Consider the following 22144-nt stretch of genomic DNA (forward strand, 5'->3'; position numbering starts at 1 on the left):
TGAAACAGATATACAAAAGAAATTCGAGTCACTTGAAAAAAATCACTACCGATGATATAAATCTAACAAAAGGTAGGTATAATGCTTCGTTTATAATAATATTTTACAGAACCTACGAAGTTAAATTATCAGAATGATCAAAAAGAAAAACCTCAAACAACGTCGGAAACAACTACTTCCGAAGAAATTTCGACGGAAATTGTAAATAAATAATCACAAGACCAATTCGAGTAATCAAGAAACCAATGTGGTACAATGAATGAAAAAAGGGGAGATATATATATATATATATATATATATATATATATATATATATATATATATATATATATATATATATATATATATATATATATATATATATATATATATATATATATATATATATATATATATATATATATATATATATATATATATATATATATATATATATATATATATATATATATATATATATATATATATATATATATATATATATATATATATATATATATATATATATATATATATATATATATATATATATATATAATTTCATCTTATGTTGTGTTTCATGAAACTTACAAGAATATCAAAATATCTAAAGAACTACAAAGATTACTTCAATGCAAATCGGGAATTAAAACCATCAGTGTAGTGCAAATCTAGGATAATTTGATTAGCTTTCGGCAATTTTCGCAGTGCGTTTATCGTTTATTTTCAAACAGTGTGTAATATCTCATATGGCTTTCGTTTGAGAAAATTGAAACTGACTCAGGGTAGTTTCATCAAACAAATACTTTTCACGAAACACCCTTAGCAACGGAGGTTCTAGCAAACCTGATATAAAAATCAGGTTCAAAATTCACTCGATTTTCAGTTCAACAACATTAGAGAATAACACAGTTTGGCCTTCTAAAAGACAGCATTTTGGTAGATTTTTTCACTGAAATATTCAAATCAGAAATAAAATAATCGACATAAAAATTTTGTATGTTGCTATTTAGAACCATAATTGTATACCCAAAGAATTTTGCGAAATTTTACTTCACAATGCTGTATACGACAAATAGTTCAACCAGTAGTTTGTAGTAGAACATTCTGATGATTCGTTATATAAATGCATAACACCGACTCAGAAGCCATTCATTTCGAATATGGCTATCATTGTCAACGTGTTGATTATGGCGCGATCGAGGTATCTACAAGCAAAATACAAACATTGCTACCGCAAGCGGAAGAAGCAGAAGACTCCAACGGAACACATATCAGTGTCGCGCCCACGGACGACAGGTTAGCTTGGAAATAGATGACGGAATGAATTTATAGAATGTTCTTTTAAGAATACCATTATTTTATTATAAAGAAATGTACTGTTATTTCGTAGTATTTAATTATTTGTCAGAATGTTTAATGTAACTAATCTGTACTTTAGTTAAGGTTTATCGGCCCTTATTACCGTTCTCACTTCCACTTTCACATTCACTTCACTTACAAGTCACGTCACTTGATTTTACCGATTACCAGTATCACGCATAGTGAAGTGGTCACTGTGGTGGAAAAAATTAATTTTTTCAATAAAATGTTGGTGGCGTGATGTTCATAATGACATCAAAAACAAAGTCTTGGCATTACATTCCTTTTGTGGAATTTGGCCTTTCTGTTTCAACAGACTTCGCAGCCGATTCATATAGCGTACAGAACCATTGCATGGCTAGTACTATGGATCTTACTGACGCTAAGAATCCTTCCAGATCGGGGTTCGAACATACGACAACTGGCTTGTAAGACCAGCGTCCTATGCATTGAACCACCAACCCGAGACAAGGAATAATGACATCAAGTTCATCCAAGTAATTACTTTTGTCTCTGAAGCGACTTCCGTAATAAGGACCTACATTTACTTCACTTGATTTCCACCGTGAAGTGATACCCATAATAAGGGTCACAGTCACTTCACTTGGTTTTCACCGTGTAGTGACACCGGTAATAAGAGCCATCGTTTCAAATTTTAGTAGTGAAAAAGGAGAAAGCTTACATAATTTACACAATCGATCAACTAATTGATATTCGGAAGTATACAAAAGAGTGTCAGTTTTATTTGTATTCACAACATCCAGTTATGTCTCTGACATTACACACTCGTACTTTTTAACAAGGGGCTAATAAAAGTATAGGGTAACAGAGGTATTTTGGCCACTTCATATATTTTGGCCCACCTAACAAACTTTATCAATTTCATCGGATTTTATCGATGTTAAGTAACCTATGTTGCATCAATTTGAAGCTAATCACATTAAATTACCTATTGCGGAAGGGGTTTTCAAAAATATTATAACATTTGGGGGATATTTTTACAAAGTGGGCCACAATAAAATCAATCTTAAAGTGGGCCAAAATACCTCTGTTACCCTACTATTACTGAGTTCTCGAGTTCACGATTACTGAATAAGTCTTTTTCTTTGATTCATATGGAACTTCGAAATCTTGAGTTTATCTTTGGTACGGTGCTGAACGATAGATTTCAGAATATTTCTCTCAAGTGTTGGTGGCATTGAAACCTTTACTGTTTGAACTTTTAAAGTACTTAGTATTGTGTCGGAGCCGAAACCTGAAGTGGCTAATGCTGTGTGGCTCGCAAACGACGAGAAGGCGAGAGCTCTGATTGACCTGGCACTGGAGGACAGCCAGTTAATTCACGTTATGCAAACCACAACGTCGAAGGAAATGTGGGACGCTCTTGAAGGGTATCACGAGCGGTCATCTCAGTCAGGTCAGGAGGTAGCATGGGACACCTAAAGGAACTCACATCTTTGCGGCTTAGATTAATAGCACTTGTTGAGGAAATGAAAGATCCATCTTTTGTTGCCTTGATGTTGTCAAGCCTTCCAAAATCATACGATAGTTTGATCGTAGCGTTGGAAAGTCGACCAGATAAGGATCTCATGGTTGATTTCGTGAAGGGAAAATTGTTGGATGAAAGTCGACGTCGGACATATGATTGTGTCGCCGAAGAAAAAGCAATGATATCAAGTGGAGCGAGAATCAAGATCAAGAATCAAGAAAATTAGGTGAAAATCATTGTTGTAAAGGTGAAAAGAAACACGATAAGAAGAAAGAGAAGCAGTGTCATTATTGTGGCCATTTTCGTCGAGACTGCCGGAAATTAATTGCTGATAGGAACGAAAAAGCGTCTTCGGAAAAAGCAAATGTAGCTTCTGAAACTAAAGATGAAGTAGATCTGTGTTTATTCGTTGGAAAAGCTTAAGAGGTCGGACTATGGTACTTCGATTCTGGAGCTACTTCTCACATGATCAACGATGAGTCTATGTTTGAGAAACTGGATAGATCGAAACAGACCAGTATCTCGTTAGCTGACGGTCAATGCATCACATAAACAGGCGTAGGAAGCAGTAAAATAATATCTGTGAACGGAAAAGGCTCCCGGATAAATGTTTCGCTGGATAATGTATATCATGTACCATCACTCGCTACAAATCTGTTGTCTGTAAGTAAAATTGAAATTTGGGGTTTCAAGTAACATTCGAAAAGAATGGATGGACGATGTACTTACGAAACCCCTTGGTACAACAAAGCAAAAGAGACTTTCCAGAATGATGGGACTATCATAAAATAGTGGCACTATACGTTAACGAGGATTGTTAAGTATGCAACTACAGTGCCACCCTGTAAGACATTTTTAAAGAGTGGCAACACTGTACACAGAGAAAGCAGTAAAAGAGGACAGATACATTTTTTCATTCGTATAGAAAACTCTTTATAGTTAGCTTCGTTTCAAATAAATTTTTCTTCTTGTTTCGAACTAAAACTGACTTTTGATTCCACTGGAAATCTCTGTCCAAGATATATAAACTATTTCATAAGTTCCTCAGATACCCTAACATCTCGGTGCTCAAATTACAACACATTTGAGGTTTGCAATATTATATAAACTGGTAAATTAAAATAATAGCATTGCTGACGAATCGCAATTTGTTAAAAAACGACAAGGGACACCACCACCATTAACGAACGAAAGCGGAAGTTCGCAAACAAAATTTTTCAATGAATATCATTATAAATAGTTCTTGAACGCACTTGACGATGACTTATTAGTAACTGAAAGTTTTACCTTTCTAAAATTAGCTTTAAAAAAATCGTTTGCCTTAACTTTAATTATAGCAGTTTCAAAATGACCTATTTTCGAACAAGTTTTACCAAATACTTCCGTTCAAAAAGCGTTATCTGAATGCATCAGTCACGAAAAAAAATGTTTTAAATAGCTCTACATGTTCAAAGATACCAAACACGAGCAGAAAAGAAATAAAATGTTAGAGCAAAAAGATTGAATTTCGTAGCAACACCCGAAATTGCTTAATTGAAATAGCTTAACTATCAAAACCGCTAGAGATACCACAACGGCATCTTCAGCAAACCTATTTGATATGAGTAATTCTTCAATTTTGCCGAAAAAAGTAAATCTCTATCTCAACACGTTCGGAAAATAATTTTTGCATCAACCTTATAACAATAGTGACTCTAATGCCGTGCATATCCAAACACTGCTCCATCGAAACTAGAGATGGGCAATTATTTCGCGAACGGTTCAAAAGAACTAGTTCTTGTGAAAGAATGAATGAGCAATAGTTCTTTTTTCGAAAACGGTAGTTCAACAGTTCAAAGTCGTGGGACCTTTTTTTTGTTTTGCTCGCTTAACCTTTTTCGAGAACGGTTATTTTTTCGAATAAAGCTTCCTCCCAAAACCGAAACTCCGGTCCACTTTTTTTTGGTTCAGTGTATACCAAGTCAATTCAAGTGCTAATTTTTTCGCTCTGGAATATCAACCGTAACAGTGTGAAATATTCGCCTAGACCTCAGTTTTTCTATTGCGGCGAGCTAGTGAAAGTGCTATCTACGTCGTGGATAAATAGCATCTGTTCTGTGGAACGTCTATTAAACTGTTATTCGAACATTTTTCGTCGTTTTGCAAACTCAAGAAGCTACCCTTGCCACTCATATCGTAGCTATCAACACTCACGTCTACTCTCAAATCACTCACGCATTTGACATTTGATTGCCGCTCATTAAAATGACTAGAAGCAAATGTGATGCTAGTATTTGTTTTGGTTCTTCTGGTTCGCGAGGAGCCAAAATAGTTTGCCGTTACTGTTGCAAAAGTTTTCACGTGAAGTGCGTCGATGTAAACAACTCACTCGTAAAAACCATTCGTGATTCTCCTGGAGTTTATTGGTTATGTTCACAATGCCGGGAATCGTCAATGAGGAATGCAGATGAAACTATGCAGCTGATACTTCAACGTACTACTTCTGCCCTGAAGTTGATTAGTACCCTAACGGATACTATGCAAGTTTTTTGTCGCATGTATTCTAATTCTTATGCAAGACCCTGTGACAATCACCGTTTTGCGCTGCGTGATCAAGTTGGTTCCGAACGTTCTATCAACGATAGCGCTCCGTTTCTTGAACGTCTTGAGATCTACAACTTAATCTGACCAACCTATTTGAATCGATACTCGACGACAAAAACAAGCGACCTCGCACAAGCAGCACAGGCCGATCCTCCCTTGCACAACCTGACAAGATCCAGAAAGTCGACGTTCCAGTATTTAATGATTCTATTTCAAACATTATAGTTCCGCTTGTTTCAGAAACTATCGAGACCGATATTCCAACTACTATTGCTGCTGATGAACTTATGCCAATAGATATCGCCACTAGCACCATAGACATCGGCACTGTTCCTCCATCCCCACCACTTACTGCAACCACCAATATCTGCAATACCAGTACCGCTCCATGCCCACCGCTGACTTCTTCAACACTGCCACCAGTACTCCCAACAACCCGCTCAAATAGACCAAATTTTTTGCCACCTCCGACCGCCACTATGACACCTGTAATCACTGCGAATCAACATCAATCCACTACCACTGCTATTATTGTAACTACTACGAATTACATCCAACCAGCTGGTACTACGAACACCACCGCCTCGTTTGGAAATGCTTGCACTTCAACCGCTAGCAGACCCTTCATTCCTATTCACGGTGACAATGGATCAAATGACATCGGATATACCGCACGAAACAACCAAACGACTCCTATTCTGCAACACATCATTCCGGCGCAATCAAATTTGAACGTTACTCCAGCTAACACGGCACAGGTACCAATGAAAATTTCTAAACAACCAAAAGTATCTGTTTTATCCAACATTCCATACGTAGGACCTATTCAGTTTAAATTGACTCCAAATAGCAACAATCAGATAAACAATAATTTAGCTCCTCCTCCGTTACCCACTAGGAATACCTCATCACTAGCTAATCGGCAGATAACTGCCCTTCAGGTCGCCCTTCCCACACGTCCGATCATGAGTACGAACAGCAATAGAAATTGGTATTATTTAACAAAGTTTCTACCAAGCGAGTCTGAAGACAATATTATAAATTATGTACAGTATCAAACTAATTGTGACCGTAGCCAAATTCTGTGCTTCAAACTTGTTAGCCAATATCAGGATAGACCAGTATCATTCATCTCTTTTAAACTAAGTGTTCCAGAAACTTTCGAACATGAAATCACGGCTCCGACGTTTTGGCCTAGTGGTGTGACAATTACCTCTTTTTTAGAACGCAACCCCGAACAGAGTACTCAGACAAACACACGTCTAATGTCTCCACACCGACCGCATTCATCCCGTTCCCTGTCTCAACGACTACAAAACTCGTACAGCAGCAGCGCTCAAAATCATTCTTCTCGAACGTATCTACCTGTATCACGCCGTTTTCGACAAACGTCTGCCCGCACGCCAACGAGGTTCTTGCCCGAACAAATGCCTTATCATGCAACAAAAGAATTCCGACTTCAAAGCATTCCGTACTGAGCTTTCTACTTTTCTCCCGGAAGTAAAAGTCTCATTTCAAATCGGACGAAGAGGAGAATGTCGAGTCTTGGTGGATGGATTGGAAGATTACGAACGTCTTATTCGATATTTGTCCGAAAAACTTCATAAATTTTATTCATATGATATAAAATCAGACAGACCCTTCAAGGCTGTCTTAAAAGGATTATCAAATGATCAAAGTATTGATGAAATTAAAAATGAACTAAAAGAATTGCTTGGTTTTGCCCCTTCCCAAGTAATACTTATGAAAAAAAGAGCGAATGGTACTTCTAAACCACGCTCTGGAATTTCCCATGAACTTTACCTAATACACTTCAATCGAAGTGATGTAAACAATTTGAAAACTTTAGAAAAAGTACGTTTCATTTCCCACATTAAAATTCATTGGGAACATTATAAATAGTTCTTGAACGCACTTGACGATGACTTATTAGTAACTGAAAGTTTTACCTTTCTAAAATTAGCTTTAAAAAAATCGTTTGCCTCAACTTTAATTATAGCAGTTTCAAAATGACCTATTTTCGAACAAGTTTTACCAAATACTTCCGTTCAAAAAGCGTTATCTGAATGCATCAGTCACGAAAAAAAATGTTTTAAATAGCTCTACATGTTCAAAGATACCAAACACGAGCAGAAAAGAAATAAAATGTTAGAGCAAAAAGATTGAATTTCGTAGCAACACCCGAAATTGCTTAATTGAAATAGCTTAACTATCAAAACCGCTAGAGATACCACAACGGCATCTTCAGCAAACCTATTTGATATGAGTAATTCTTCAATTTTGCCGAAAAAAGTAAATCTCTATCTCAACACGTTCGGAAAATAATTTTTGCATCACCCTTATAACAATAGTGACTCTAATGCCGTGCATATCCAAACACTGCTCCATCGAAACTAGAGATGGGCAATTATTTCGCGAACGGTTCAAAAGAACTAGTTCTTGTGAAAGAATGAATGAGCAATAGTTCTTTTTTCGAAAACGGTAGTTCAACAGTTCAAAGTCGTGGGACCTTTTTTTTGTTTTGCTCGCTTAACCTTTTTCGAGAACGGTAGTTTCTAAGTTTATTTTTTCGAATAAAGCTTCATCCCAAAACCGAAACTCCGGTCCACTTTTTTTTGGTTCAGTGTATACCAAGTCAATTCAAGTGCTAATTTTTCCGCTCTGGAATATCAACCGTAACAGTGTGAAATATTCGCCTAGACCTCAGTTTTTCTATTGCGGCGAGCTAGTGAAAGTGCTATCTACGTCGTGGATAAATAGCATCTGTTCTGTGGAACGTCTATTAAACTGTTATTCGAACATTTTTCGTCGTTTTGCAAACTCAAGAAGCTACCCTTGCCACTCATATCGTAGCTATCAACACTCACGTCTACTCTCAAATCACTCACGCATTTGACATTTGATTGCCGCTCATTAAAATGACTAGAAGCAAATGTGATGCTAGTATTTGTTTTGGTTCTTCTGGTTCGCGAGGAGCCAAAATAGTTTGCCGTTACTGTTGCAAAAGTTTTCACGTGAAGTGCGTCGATGTAAACAACTCACTCGTAAAAACCATTCGTGATTCTCCTGGAGTTTATTGGTTATGTTCACAATGCCGGGAATCGTCAATGAGGAATGCAGATGAAACTATGCAGCTGATACTTCAACGTACTACTTCTGCCCTGAAGTTGATTAGTACCCTAACGGATACTATGCAAGTTTTTTGTCGCATGTATTCTAATTCTTATGCAAGACCCTGTGACAATCACCGTTTTGCGCTGCGTGATCAAGTTGGTTCCGAACGTTCTATCAACGATAGCGCTCCGTTTCTTGAACGTCTTGAGATCTACAACTTAATCTGACCAACCTATTTGAATCGATACTCGACGACAAAAACAAGCGACCTCGCACAAGCAGCACAGGCCGATCCTCCCTTGCACAACCTGACAAGATCCAGAAAGTCGACGTTCCAGTATTTAATGATTCTATTTCAAACATTATAGTTCCGCTTGTTTCAGAAACTATCGAGACCGATATTCCAACTACTATTGCTGCTGATGAACTTATGCCAATAGATATCGCCACTAGCACCATAGACATCGGCACTGTTCCTCCATCCCCACCACTTACTGCAACCACCAATATCTGCAATACCAGTACCGCTCCATGCCCACCGCTGACTTCTTCAACACTGCTACCAGTACTCCCAACAACCCGCTCAAATAGACCAAATTTTTTGCCACCTCCGACCGCCACTATGACACCTGTAATCACTGCGAATCAACATCAATCCACTACCACTGCTATTATTGTAACTACTACGAATTACATCCAACCAGCTGGTACTACGAACACCACCGCCTCGTTTGGAAATGCTTGCACTTCAACCGCTAGCAGACCCTTCATTCCTATTCACGGTGACAATGGATCAAATGACATCGGATATACCGCACGAAACAACCAAACGACTCCTATTCTGCAACACATCATTCCGGCGCAATCAAATTTGAACGTTACTCCAGCTAACACGGCACAGGTACCAATGAAAATTTCTAAACAACCAAAAGTATCTGTTTTATCCAACATTCCATACGTAGGACCTATTCAGTTTAAATTGACTCCAAATAGCAACAATCAGATAAACAATAATTTAGCTCCTCCTCCGTTACCCACTAGGAATACCTCATCACTAGCTAATCGGCAGATAACTGCCCTTCAGGTCGCCCTTCCCACACGTCCGATCATGAGTACGAACAGCAATAGAAATTGGTATTATTTAACAAAGTTTCTACCAAGCGAGTCTGAAGACAATATTATAAATTATGTACAGTATCAAACTAATTGTGACCGTAGCCAAATTCTGTGCTTCAAACTTGTTAGCCAATATCAGGATAGACCAGTATCATTCATCTCTTTTAAACTAAGTGTTCCAGAAACTTTCGAACATGAAATCACGGCTCCGACGTTTTGGCCTAGTGGTGTGACAATTACCTCTTTTTTAGAACGCAACCCCGAACAGAGTACTCAGACAAACACACGTCTAATGTCTCCACACCGACCGCATTCATCCCGTTCCCTGTCTCAACGACTACAAAACTCGTACAGCAGCAGCGCTCAAAATCATTCTTCTCGAACGTATCTACCTGTATCACGCCGTTTTCGACAAACGTCTGCCCGCACGCCAACGAGGTTCTTGCCCGAACAAATGCCTTATCATGCAACAAAAGAATTCCGACTTCAAAGCATTCCGTACTGAGCTTTCTACTTTTCTCCCGGAAGTAAAAGTCTCATTTCAAATCGGACGAAGAGGAGAATGTCGAGTCTTGGTGGATGGATTGGAAGATTACGAACGTCTTATTCGATATTTGTCCGAAAAACTTCATAAATTTTATTCATATGATATAAAATCAGACAGACCCTTCAAGGCTGTCTTAAAAGGATTATCAAATGATCAAAGTATTGATGAAATTAAAAATGAACTAAAAGAATTGCTTGGTTTTGCCCCTTCCCAAGTAATACTTATGAAAAAAAGAGCGAATGGTACTTCTAAACCACGCTCTGGAATTTCCCATGAACTTTACCTAATACACTTCAATCGAAGTGATGTAAACAATTTGAAAACTTTAGAAAAAGTACGTTTCATTTCCCACATTAAAATTCATTGGGAACATTATAAATAGTTCTTGAACGCACTTGACGATGACTTATTAGTAACTGAAAGTTTTACCTTTCTAAAATTAGCTTTAAAAAAATCGTTTGCCTCAACTTTAATTATAGCAGTTTCAAAATGACCTATTTTCGAACAAGTTTTACCAAATACTTCCGTTCAAAAAGCGTTATCTGAATGCATCAGTCACGAAAAAAAATGTTTTAAATAGCTCTACATGTTCAAAGATACCAAACACGAGCAGAAAAGAAATAAAATGTTAGAGCAAAAAGATTGAATTTCGTAGCAACACCCGAAATTGCTTAATTGAAATAGCTTAACTATCAAAACCGCTAGAGATACCACAACGGCATCTTCAGCAAACCTATTTGATATGAGTAATTCTTCAATTTTGCCGAAAAAAGTAAATCTCTATCTCAACACGTTCGGAAAATAATTTTTGCATCACCCTTATAACAATAGTGACTCTAATGCCGTGCATATCCAAACACTGCTCCATCGAAACTAGAGATGGGCAATTATTTCGCGAACGGTTCAAAAGAACTAGTTCTTGTGAAAGAATGAATGAGCAATAGTTCTTTTTTCGAAAACGGTAGTTCAACAGTTCAAAGTCGTGGGACCTTTTTTTTGTTTTGCTCGCTTAACCTTTTTCGAGAACGGTAGTTTCTAAGTTTATTTTTTCGAATAAAGCTTCATCCCAAAACCGAAACTCCGGTCCACTTTTTTTTGGTTCAGTGTATACCAAGTCAATTCAAGTGCTAATTTTTCCGCTCTGGAATATCAACCGTAACAGTGTGAAATATTCGCCTAGACCTCAGTTTTTCTATTGCGGCGAGCTAGTGAAAGTGCTATCTACGTCGTGGATAAATAGCATCTGTTCTGTGGAACGTCTATTAAACTGTTATTCGAACATTTTTCGTCGTTTTGCAAACTCAAGAAGCTACCCTTGCCACTCATATCGTAGCTATCAACACTCACGTCTACTCTCAAATCACTCACGCATTTGACATTTGATTGCCGCTCATTAAAATGACTAGAAGCAAATGTGATGCTAGTATTTGTTTTGGTTCTTCTGGTTCGCGAGGAGCCAAAATAGTTTGCCGTTACTGTTGCAAAAGTTTTCACGTGAAGTGCGTCGATGTAAACAACTCACTCGTAAAAACCATTCGTGATTCTCCTGGAGTTTATTGGTTATGTTCACAATGCCGGGAATCGTCAATGAGGAATGCAGATGAAACTATGCAGCTGATACTTCAACGTACTACTTCTGCCCTGAAGTTGATTAGTACCCTAACGGATACTATGCAAGTTTTTTGTCGCATGTATTCTAATTCTTATGCAAGACCCTGTGACAATCACCGTTTTGCGCTGCGTGATCAAGTTGGTTCCGAACGTTCTATCAACGATAGCGCTCCGTTTCTTGAACGTCTTGAGATCTACAACTTAATCTGACCAACCTATTTGAATCGATACTCGACGACAAAAACAAGCGACCTCGCACAAGCAGCACAGGCCGATCCTCCCTTGCACAACCTGACAAGATCCAGAAAGTCGACGTTCCAGTATTTAATGATTCTATTTCAAACATTATAGTTCCGCTTGTTTCAGAAACTATCGAGACCGATATTCCAACTACTATTGCTGCTGATGAACTTATGCCAATAGATATCGCCACTAGCACCATAGACATCGGCACTGTTCCTCCATCCCCACCACTTACTGCAACCACCAATATCTGCAATACCAGTACCGCTCCATGCCCACCGCTGACTTCTTCAACACTGCCACCAGTACTCCCAACAACCCGCTCAAATAGACCAAATTTTTTGCCACCTCCGACCGCCACTATGACACCTGTAATCACTGCGAATCAACATCAACCCACTACCACTGCTATTATTGTAACTACTACGAATTACATCCAACCAGCTGGTACTACGAACACCACCGCCTCGTTTGGAAATGCTTGCACTTCAACCGCTAGCAGACCCTTCATTCCTATTCACGGTGACAATGGATCAAATGACATCGGATATACCGCACGAAACAACCAAACGACTCCTATTCTGCAACACATCATTCCGGCGCAATCAAATTTGAACGTTACTCCAGCTAACACGGCACAGGTACCAATGAAAATTTCTAAACAACCAAAAGTATCTGTTTTATCCAACATTCCATACGTAGGACCTATTCAGTTTAAATTGACTCCAAATAGCAACAATCAGATAAACAATAATTTAGCTCCTCCTCCGTTACCCACTAGGAATACCTCATCACTAGCTAATCGGCAGATAACTGCCCTTCAGGTCGCCCTTCCCACACGTCCGATCATGAGTACGAACAGCAATAGAAATTGGTATTATTTAACAAAGTTTCTACCAAGCGAGTCTGAAGACAATATTATAAATTATGTACAGTATCAAACTAATTGTGACCGTAGCCAAATTCTGTGCTTCAAACTTGTTAGCCAATATCAGGATAGACCAGTATCATTCATCTCTTTTAAACTAAGTGTTCCAGAAACTTTCGAACATGAAATCACGGCTCCGACGTTTTGGCCTAGTGGTGTGACAATTACCTCTTTTTTAGAACGCAACCCCGAACAGAGTACTCAGACAAACACACGTCTAATGTCTCCACACCGACCGCATTCATCCCGTTCCCTGTCTCAACGACTACAAAACTCGTACAGCAGCAGCGCTCAAAATCATTCTTCTCGAACGTATCTACCTGTATCACGCCGTTTTCGACAAACGTCTGCCCGCACGCCAACGAGGTTCTTGCCCGAACAAATGCCTTATCATGCAACAAAAGAATTCCGACTTCAAAGCATTCCGTACTGAGCTTTCTACTTTTCTCCCGGAAGTAAAAGTCTCATTTCAAATCGGACGAAGAGGAGAATGTCGAGTCTTGGTGGATGGATTGGAAGATTACGAACGTCTTATTCGATATTTGTCCGAAAAACTTCATAAATTTTATTCATATGATATAAAATCAGACAGACCCTTCAAGGCTGTCTTAAAAGGATTATCAAATGATCAAAGTATTGATGAAATTAAAAATGAACTAAAAGAATTGCTTGGTTTTGCCCCTTCCCAAGTAATACTTATGAAAAAAAGAGCGAATGGTACTTCTAAACCACGCTCTGGAATTTCCCATGAACTTTACCTAATACACTTCAATCGAAGTGATGTAAACAATTTGAAAACTTTAGAAAAAGTACGTTTCATTTCCCACATTAAAATTCATTGGGAACATTATAAACGGCATAATCGTATTGCAAACTTAACGCAATGTCGTCGTTGCCAAGGCTTCGGTCATGGAACCAAAAATTGTCATATGGATATACGGTGTTTGAATTGTGGTAAATCGCATTCGAAAGACGTTTGTCCAATGAATGAAACCACTGATAAATTTTCATGTTCAAATTGCAATGGAAATCATAAATCCAATTATTTGAAATGTCCTGTCAGGGAAAAAATTTTAAACGCTCGTTCGCTTAGACAACAAGTCAAATCAACGACCTTAAATTTACAGAACATACCAGAAAATTCTTCTAAGGCACCTGCCAATTCGTCTTCTAACGAAAACAATTTATTGACAGGTAGATCGAGCTCGTCATCATCTTCTTCTAATGTCAGTTATGCTGGTATATTAGGTAGAAATCTATCTCCTATTTCTTCTAATGTAAATAATCAAAACACAGGACCGCCTTGCAGTTCTTCTTCTAACGAAAACAATTTATTAATAGGTAGACCGGCCAAATCATCTTCTTCTAATGGCAGTCTACCTACAAATATTCCTTCAATGCCATTCGCTTCTTTAAATGAAGTCGATTTAGGCGATATAACTGAAAATAAAATGATCTACCTACAAGATCAACTTTTTCAAATGATCATCCAAATGAATTCGACTTCATCACTTTTTGAAGCATTTCAAATCGGATGGAAATTTGCAAATAATATTATAATGAATTTAAAATTTAACAGTGATGTTAAATAATTATTTGAATATTTTAAATTGGAATGCTCGATCTTTGAAATCGAGTGAAGATGAATTTTATAATTTTCTCAAAGTTCACAAAATTTATATTGCCATTGTGACAGAAACTTTTCTTAAACCAAATGTAAAATTGAAAAGTAATCCACATTATGTGGTTCATCGATTTGACAGGTTTACTGGAATTGGTGGTGGAGTTGCCATTTTTGTCCAACGGCAAATTAAACATCGAATTTTACCTTCTTTCAATACTAAAGTTATTGAAAGCTTGGGAATCGAAGTTGAAACCATTCATGGAATTTATTTCATCGCTGGAGCATATTTGCCATTCCAATGCACCGGCGAACAATTAAATTTCTTTAAAGGCGATTTGCAAAAACTTACAAGATATCGATCGAAATTTTTCGTAATAGGGGACTTAAATGCTAAGCATGTCCAGTGGAATTGTAGGCAAAATAACAGTAATGGTAAAATACTTCATAATCAACTCTCAGCTGGTTACTTTACAGTTCTTCATCCCAGTAATCCTACTTGTTTTTCTTCCGTGAAAAACCCGTCTACAATTGATCTGGTTCTAACAGATCAAAGTCACATTTGTAGTGAACCGATTACTCATGCTGATTTTGACTCAGATCATCTTCCTGTAACATTCAGACTTTCCAACGAAGCTTTAATTAATCCAATTAGTTCTATTTTCAACTATCATAGAGCTAATTGGTTGGATTACAGATCTCACATTGAAAATCATGTGGATCATGAAACTATTTTAGAAAATTCTGCGGACATCGACACAGCAATTGATAATTTGAATCATTATAAAGGGTGATTTTTTAAGAGCTTGAGAACTTTTTTAAACAATAAAACGCATAAAATTTGCAAAATCTCATCGGTTCTTTATTTTAAACGTTAGATTGGTACATGACATTTACTTTTTGAAGATAATTTCATTTAAATGTTGACCGCGGCTGCGTCTTAGGTGGTCCATTCGGAAAATCCGCTTTTTTATCGACAAATTTTGTTCAGCGATGAGGCTCATTTCTGGTTGAATGGCTACGTAAATAAGCAAAATTGCCGCATTTGGAGTGAAGAGCAACCAGAAGCCGTTCAAGAACTGCCCATGCATCCCGAAAAATGCACTGTTTGGTGTGGTTTGTACGCTGGTGGAATCATTGGACCGTATTTTTTCAAAGATGCTGTTGGACGCAACGTTACAGTGAATGGCGATAGCTATCGTTCGATGCTAACAAACTTTTTGTTGCCAAAAATGGAAGAACTGAACTTGGTTGACATGTGGTTTCAACAAGATGGCGCTACATGCCACACAGCTCGCGATTCTATGGCCATTTTGAGGGAAAACTTCGGAGAACAATTCATCTCAAGAAATGGACCGGTAAGTTGGCCACCAAGATCATGCGATTTGACGCCTTTAGACTATTTTTTGTGGGGCTACGTCAAGTCTAAAGTCTACAGAAATAAGCCAGTAACTATTCCAGCTTTGGAAGACAACATTTCCGAAGAAATTCGGGCTATTCCGGCCGAAATGCTCGAAAAAGTTGCCCAAAATTGGACTTTCCGAATGGACCACCTAAGACGCAGCCGCGGTCAACATTTAAATGAAATTATCTTCAAAAAGTAAATGTCATGTACCAATCTAACGTTTAAAATAAAGAACCGATGAGATTTTGCAAATTTTATGCGTTTTATTGTTTAAAAAAGTTCTCAAGCTCTTAAAAAATCACCCTTTATTATCGAAGCTAGAAATCTTTCAGTTCCCAAAGCTCAAACTAAATTAAATTCTCCTATCATCGATGACAATCTTCAACTGCTCATTCGGTTGAAGAATGTTCGTCGACGACAATATCAACGTTCTCGTGATCCTGCTATGAAAAACATAGTTAAGGATTTACAAAAAGAAATTAAACATAGATTTACTCTTTTGCGAAATGAAAATTTCGCTAAAGAAGTTGAACAAATTAAACCATATTCTAAACCTTTCTGGAAACTTTCTAAGGTTCTTAAGAAACCTCAGAAACCAATTCCTGCTCTCAAGGAAGGAAATCAAATACTTCTTACAAATGGTGAAAAAGCTCAAAAGCTAGCTCAGCAGTTCGAGAGTGTCCACAATTTTAATTTAAACGTTGTGAGTCCTATTGAAAATGAAGTCTCACTGAAGTATGATCATATTTCAACCCAAGTGTTATCACACGATGACATTATTGAGACGAATTTTGATGAAATTAAATCAATTATTAGGAAACTCAAAAACATGAAGGCTCCTGGTAATGATGGAATTTTTAATATTCTTATTAAAAATCTTCCCGATGTTGCCTTGAGACTCCTGGTTAAAATTTTCAACAAGTGTTTTTCATTAGCTTACTTCCCAAAAAGATGGAAAAACGCTAAAGTAATTCCTATCCTAAAACCTGATAAAAACCCAGCAGAAAAATCAAGTTATCGCCCAATTAGCTTACTTTCTTCTATCAGTAAACTTTTTGAAAAAATTATCTTGTTAAGAATGATGACTCATATAAATGAGAATTCAATTTTTTTACCAGAGCAGTTTGGATTTCGTCATGAACATTCAACTACTCATCAACTTGTCAGAGTAACGAACATGATAAAATCAAATAAATCTTCTGGGTTATCCACTGGAGTTGCTCTTCTAGACATAGAAAAAGCATTCGACAGTGTTTGACACAAAGGTTTAATAGCAAAAATGTCTGATTTCCAGTTTCCTATTTATTTGATCAAAATGATTCAAAATTATTTAACTGATCGTACTCTTCAGGTTAGCTATCAGAATTGTAAATCTGAATTGCTACCCGTACGAGCCGGTGTTCCGCAGGGTTCGAGCGTAGCTCCAATCTTGTATAATATTTTCACTTCTGATCTTCCAAATCTACCCGTTGGTTGTCAGAAATCGCTATTCTGTGACGACACAAGTCTGTTAGCCACAGGTAGAAATCTAAGAGTGATCTGCAGTCGCCTACAAAGAAGTTTAAATATTTTCAGTGATTATCTGTCAAAATGGAAAATTAAATCAGGCTGAACACCCAATTTAAATATTAATAATTTAATTTTAACTCATATTCCAATAAATAGTTATTTAAAAAAAAAAATAAATAAAATAAAAAAAAAATGCAACAAAAGAAATTCATTCCACACTGGTTTGAACATTTATTATCAAAATATTGGTGGAATGAATCGTACTCTCAATGATTATTATCTCGCTTGTTCTGATGCCGCTTACGATATCTATGCATTTACTGAAACCTGGCTGAACAATAGCTCACACTCAAAACAGATTTTCGACAGCTCATACTCAGTGTATCGGCAAGAGCGTAATAACCAAAACAGCAACAAGAAGAGTGGCGGTGGTATTCTGATTGCTGTTCGCTCTAGAATAAAATCTCGATTGCTGCCCCTTGATCATTGTGCCAATGTTGAACAAATTTAGATTGCTCACACGCTTACACATTTTACACTATATTTATGTGTTGTGTACTTTCCGCCCGATCGTAATAATGACTTGAACTTGATTGAACAGCACTTGAATTCACTCTCATTGATAACAGATCAAATGAAATTGAATGACAGAATTATTGTACTAGGTGATTTCAATCTTCCTGGAATTAAATGGACTCGCAGCCCGTGCAAATATCTGTTTCCGGATGCCGGTTCTACTAGAACTCTCGCTAGTTCAAAACTCATAGATGACTATAATACCGCAGGCTTAGTTCAGTTAAATGATATCTATAACAGCAATAATCGACTTCTTGACCTTTGTTTCGTCAGTCACGAAACATCTACTACTTGTTCTATAACAACCGCACCCGCTCCGTTAGTTAAGTTATGTCGGCATCATCCTCCACTCTTGATTACGATACCTGAATATACCCCCACTGCCTTCGAAGTAGTTGCAGATTCCACTTATTACGATTCCAAAAATGGGAATCATGATGCTATAAACCAGTTCTTACTCTCGTTGAACTGGGAGAGATTATTTTCTAAAAGTGATTGCAATTCCGTTGCCATGTTATGGTCTCATATATTATCCTATTCTATTGAACAATTCGTACCCAAGAAAGCATTACACGCACCGGTGCACCCTACATGGTCAAACAAAACTTTGAAACGCTATAAACGAGCTAAGCGATCGGCATTGAAAAAGTTTACAAATCGTCGCTCATACCAGCTGCGATCTTATTATCTGCACCTCAATAACCGCTACAAACGACTGAACAAAATATTATACAATAATCACTTGCTTCGCGTTCAAAACAATTTAAAAACCAACCCGAAAAGCTTCTGGAATCACGTAAACGAACAGAGAAAAGAGTCAGGGCTACCAACTCACATGTTTCTAGGAGATGTCCAATCATCAACGCAACATGATATATGCAATCTCTTCCGGAAACACTTCAGCAGTGTTTTTTCCGACGAAACTCTATCTAATCATCAAATCTCTGAAGCCATCAACAATGTTCCGCACCGCTCTCCTATCGGCCCTCACCCTATCATATCGACTTCTATGATCGAGTTAGCGTGCGTCAAGCTGAAGTCATCTTCGAACGCTGGACCAGATGGTATTCCTTCAATAGTGCTAAAAAAGTGTTCGAGTAGCCTTTTAGTCCCACTCTCACTGCTATTCAACTCATCACTCACCTCAGGAACGTTTCCTGATATTTGGAAGAGTTCATATATCTTTCCAGTATTCAAGAAAGGAAATAAGTCTGACGCTTCCAATTATCGTGGGATTGCGGCATTATGCGCAGTTTCCAAGTTACTCGAAATTATCGTCCTGGATTTTATCACTCACAATTGCAGTAACTACATCTCCGAAACTCAGCATGGTTTTATGCCCAATCGTTCAACTTCAACGAATTTACTCTCCTACACATCTTTTATCATCCGTTCTCTTGAAGCACGTCTCCAAGTTGATGCAATCTATACTGATTTCTCCGCAGCTTTCGACAAGATAAATCATCAAATAACAGTAGCTAAGCTCGATAGGCTTGGTTTCAATGGATCCTTACTGAACTGGCTCCATTCATATTTAACTGGCCGCAAAATGTCTGTAAAAATTGGAAACTGCTCGACGACACCCTTCGCCGTTAGCTCTGGAGTACCCCAGGGCAGTCATTTGGGACCATTTATATTTTTACTATACCTTAATGATCTTTATTTTTTGCTGAAATGCTGTAAGCTGTCCTTTGCTGACGATTTCAAGCTTAAATCACCAGGTTAAATCTCAAGAAGACACAATATTTCTACAATCACAGCTTGATTCATTCGCCAATTGGTGTCAAATAAACAGAATGGCATTAAACGCCTCTAAATGCTCTGTTATTTCCTTTTCTCGCAAACACTCGTTTATAAGATACGAATACAACATTACGGGAAAAGTGCTGAAACGCGAATCATTTGTAAAGGACTTAGTAATTATTCTTGATGCCTAGTTAAACTTCGAAAATCACATTGATTATATAATTTCCAAGGCTTCAAAGCTTCTAGGATTTATTTTTCGCGTAACCAAAAACTTTGTCAATGTACACTGCCTTAAGGCATTATATTGTGCACTAGTCCATTCGACGCTTGAATATGGCGCTATTATTTGGTCACCCTACTATCAAATCGACGATGAGCGCGTCGAAGCTATCCAGCGAAAATTTGTTCGGTTTGCTCTACGCAATCTACCATGGAACGACCCTGCAAATCTACCTAGTTACGAAGATCGCTGTAAACTTATAGGCTTGGATCTATTATCTGTTCGTAGGAATGCCTCAAAAGCAGTTTTTATAGCCGATTTGTTACAATCACGTATCGATTGTCCCGAACTCTTACAATAAATTAATTTCGACATTCATCGTCGCAGTCTGCGTTATCACCCTTTTTTAAGATTACCTTCCGCCAGAACAAACTATGGATTAAATGAACCGTTTACTAGTATGTGTCGTTTATTCGTTAACTTATATAATGTCTTCGATTTTCATGTATCTCGAAATGTAATCAAACGGTTGTTTCTTAGTCACTTATCATGTTAGTTTTAGAATCAAAGATTGGTACAAAGATGAGGAGGTTTTATGCCTACTGGAGGCAGGGTTAAAAAATGCTCAACTCCAGTGGGCTTTTCCCTGCCCCACATACATGCATACATACATTATTGTATTTTCGTTCAACCCCACTCCTCTCCATCATTCTCCATTGGAAACTAACTAGATTCGCCCGCCGAAATTAACCCGGTCGTCATTTATTCTTTCCCTCTGTCTTCCACCATGCTTTCTTCGATCACTAATTAGATCTACATGCCGATTCTAAACCCGTCGTTTTCTCTGCCTTCCACCATCTTTTTGGTCACTAATTAGATCTTCATGCCGATTTTAACACAGTTGCTAGCCCACGCTCGTCTACCACCTTCTCCACCAACCCTTGTATATATTCCCACTCTTTTCTTCTCACTCACTTTTTAAGCAAGAGTACTATTACTGCCATGTAAGGCTTAGCGTCATCAATTAGTTATAGGGTTATAGATTTAGTTTTAATTGTTAGTTGCAATTGTTAGTAATAAGTCCAAATGTATCTGTTGGATCATTGTAATCTGTTGATACAAATAATGAGAAGGTTTTATGCCTGCTGAGAGAGAGATTACCAAATTTCATCTCCATCGGGCTTTTCCCTTGCTCCATAAATAAATAAATAAATAAATAAATAAATAAATTCATAGGACCTTTTTTTACTCGTTCAACTTAACAAAACTAAGCTCTCGTTTTCTCTTTGCACAAACTAGAGATGGGCATTCCATTCGCGAACGGTTCAAATGTGTGATCAATAGTTCTTTGTTGAAGAACGGTATTTTTCTAATAAAAGTGCGACATCACGAAATCTCATTCTTGTGACCTTTTTCTTTGTTTTTTTTTGGTCTCTAAACCTATTTCGTGCTATTTCGTGTCGACTTTGCAGAAACATACAAAGGTTCTTTCCAAATGAACGGTTTTGCCCATCACTACATTAAACCTTACAATGGTCCTGTCAAGTTTTGGCCTGTTTTTCAAGCTGTCACTGCAGAGCAGAAGTGCTACAGTGACTGAACGGTTTTTTTTTTCAAATATACGTGTCTGCCAATAACTAAAACAAATCAACAATTAAAAGGGACAAACGAACGGCTCTGAAGAACTAGTTCTTTCAATAGAACTCTGCATCACTGAACGGTTCTTTGAAGTGAACTGTTTTGCCCATCTCTAATCGAAACTGATTATTGATCCTGAAGACATCGCAGCTCTAAAGTGAAGTCAATTTTTATTGTCACCCTAAATTGTGGATCCAGACCACTGCACAGTGGTTCAAAAGCGCAATTTCACACTCTGAATTGATAACTCATATGAACGAGATTTTTGAAGTTCAGTATCTTCAGCAAAGTTGCTCAGAATGATAGACGCCATCTTTTGGCAAATTTTGTTTATGTGATTAATCCCCCTAAAAGTGAGATAAAAATAAGACGGGTGGGTAATGTCACATACATAACTGGAGGACGTGGATACGAATAAAACTGGCATGTTTCTCTTTCATTTCCGAATAAAGATAAT

The 22144-nt window shown here is 37.5% G+C and overlaps 1 protein-coding gene across 1 annotated transcript; it reads left to right on the plus strand.

Moving 5' to 3' along the window:
• Window positions 1-1142: 1142 nt before the first annotated feature.
• LOC131428843 (mucin-2-like) lies at window positions 1143-21649 on the plus strand. Its single transcript, XM_058592900.1, has 5 exons — window positions 1143-1278; window positions 5654-6382; window positions 8911-9639; window positions 12168-12896; window positions 21522-21649. Exons 1-5 carry the CDS (start codon window positions 1143-1145, stop codon window positions 21647-21649), a joined length of 2451 nt encoding a protein of 816 aa, XP_058448883.1.
• Window positions 21650-22144: the final 495 nt, after the last annotated feature.

Source organism: Malaya genurostris, chromosome 2 (assembly GCF_030247185.1).
Source record: "Malaya genurostris strain Urasoe2022 chromosome 2, Malgen_1.1, whole genome shotgun sequence".
Taxonomy (NCBI): Eukaryota; Metazoa; Arthropoda; class Insecta; order Diptera; family Culicidae; genus Malaya; species Malaya genurostris.

Bases quoted from the DNA above. Each gene is read 5' to 3' on its own strand.
- LOC131428843 (XM_058592900.1), top strand. From the start codon at position 1,143: ATGGCTATCATTGTCAACGTGTTGATTATGGCGCGATCGAGGTATCTA. The intron at 1,279-5,653 runs GTTAGCTTGGAA...CGCTTGTTTCAG, and splicing joins GTCGCGCCCACGGACGACAG to AAACTATCGAGACCGATATT. The intron at 6,383-8,910 runs GTACGAACAGCA...CGCTTGTTTCAG, and splicing joins TCCCACACGTCCGATCATGA to AAACTATCGAGACCGATATT.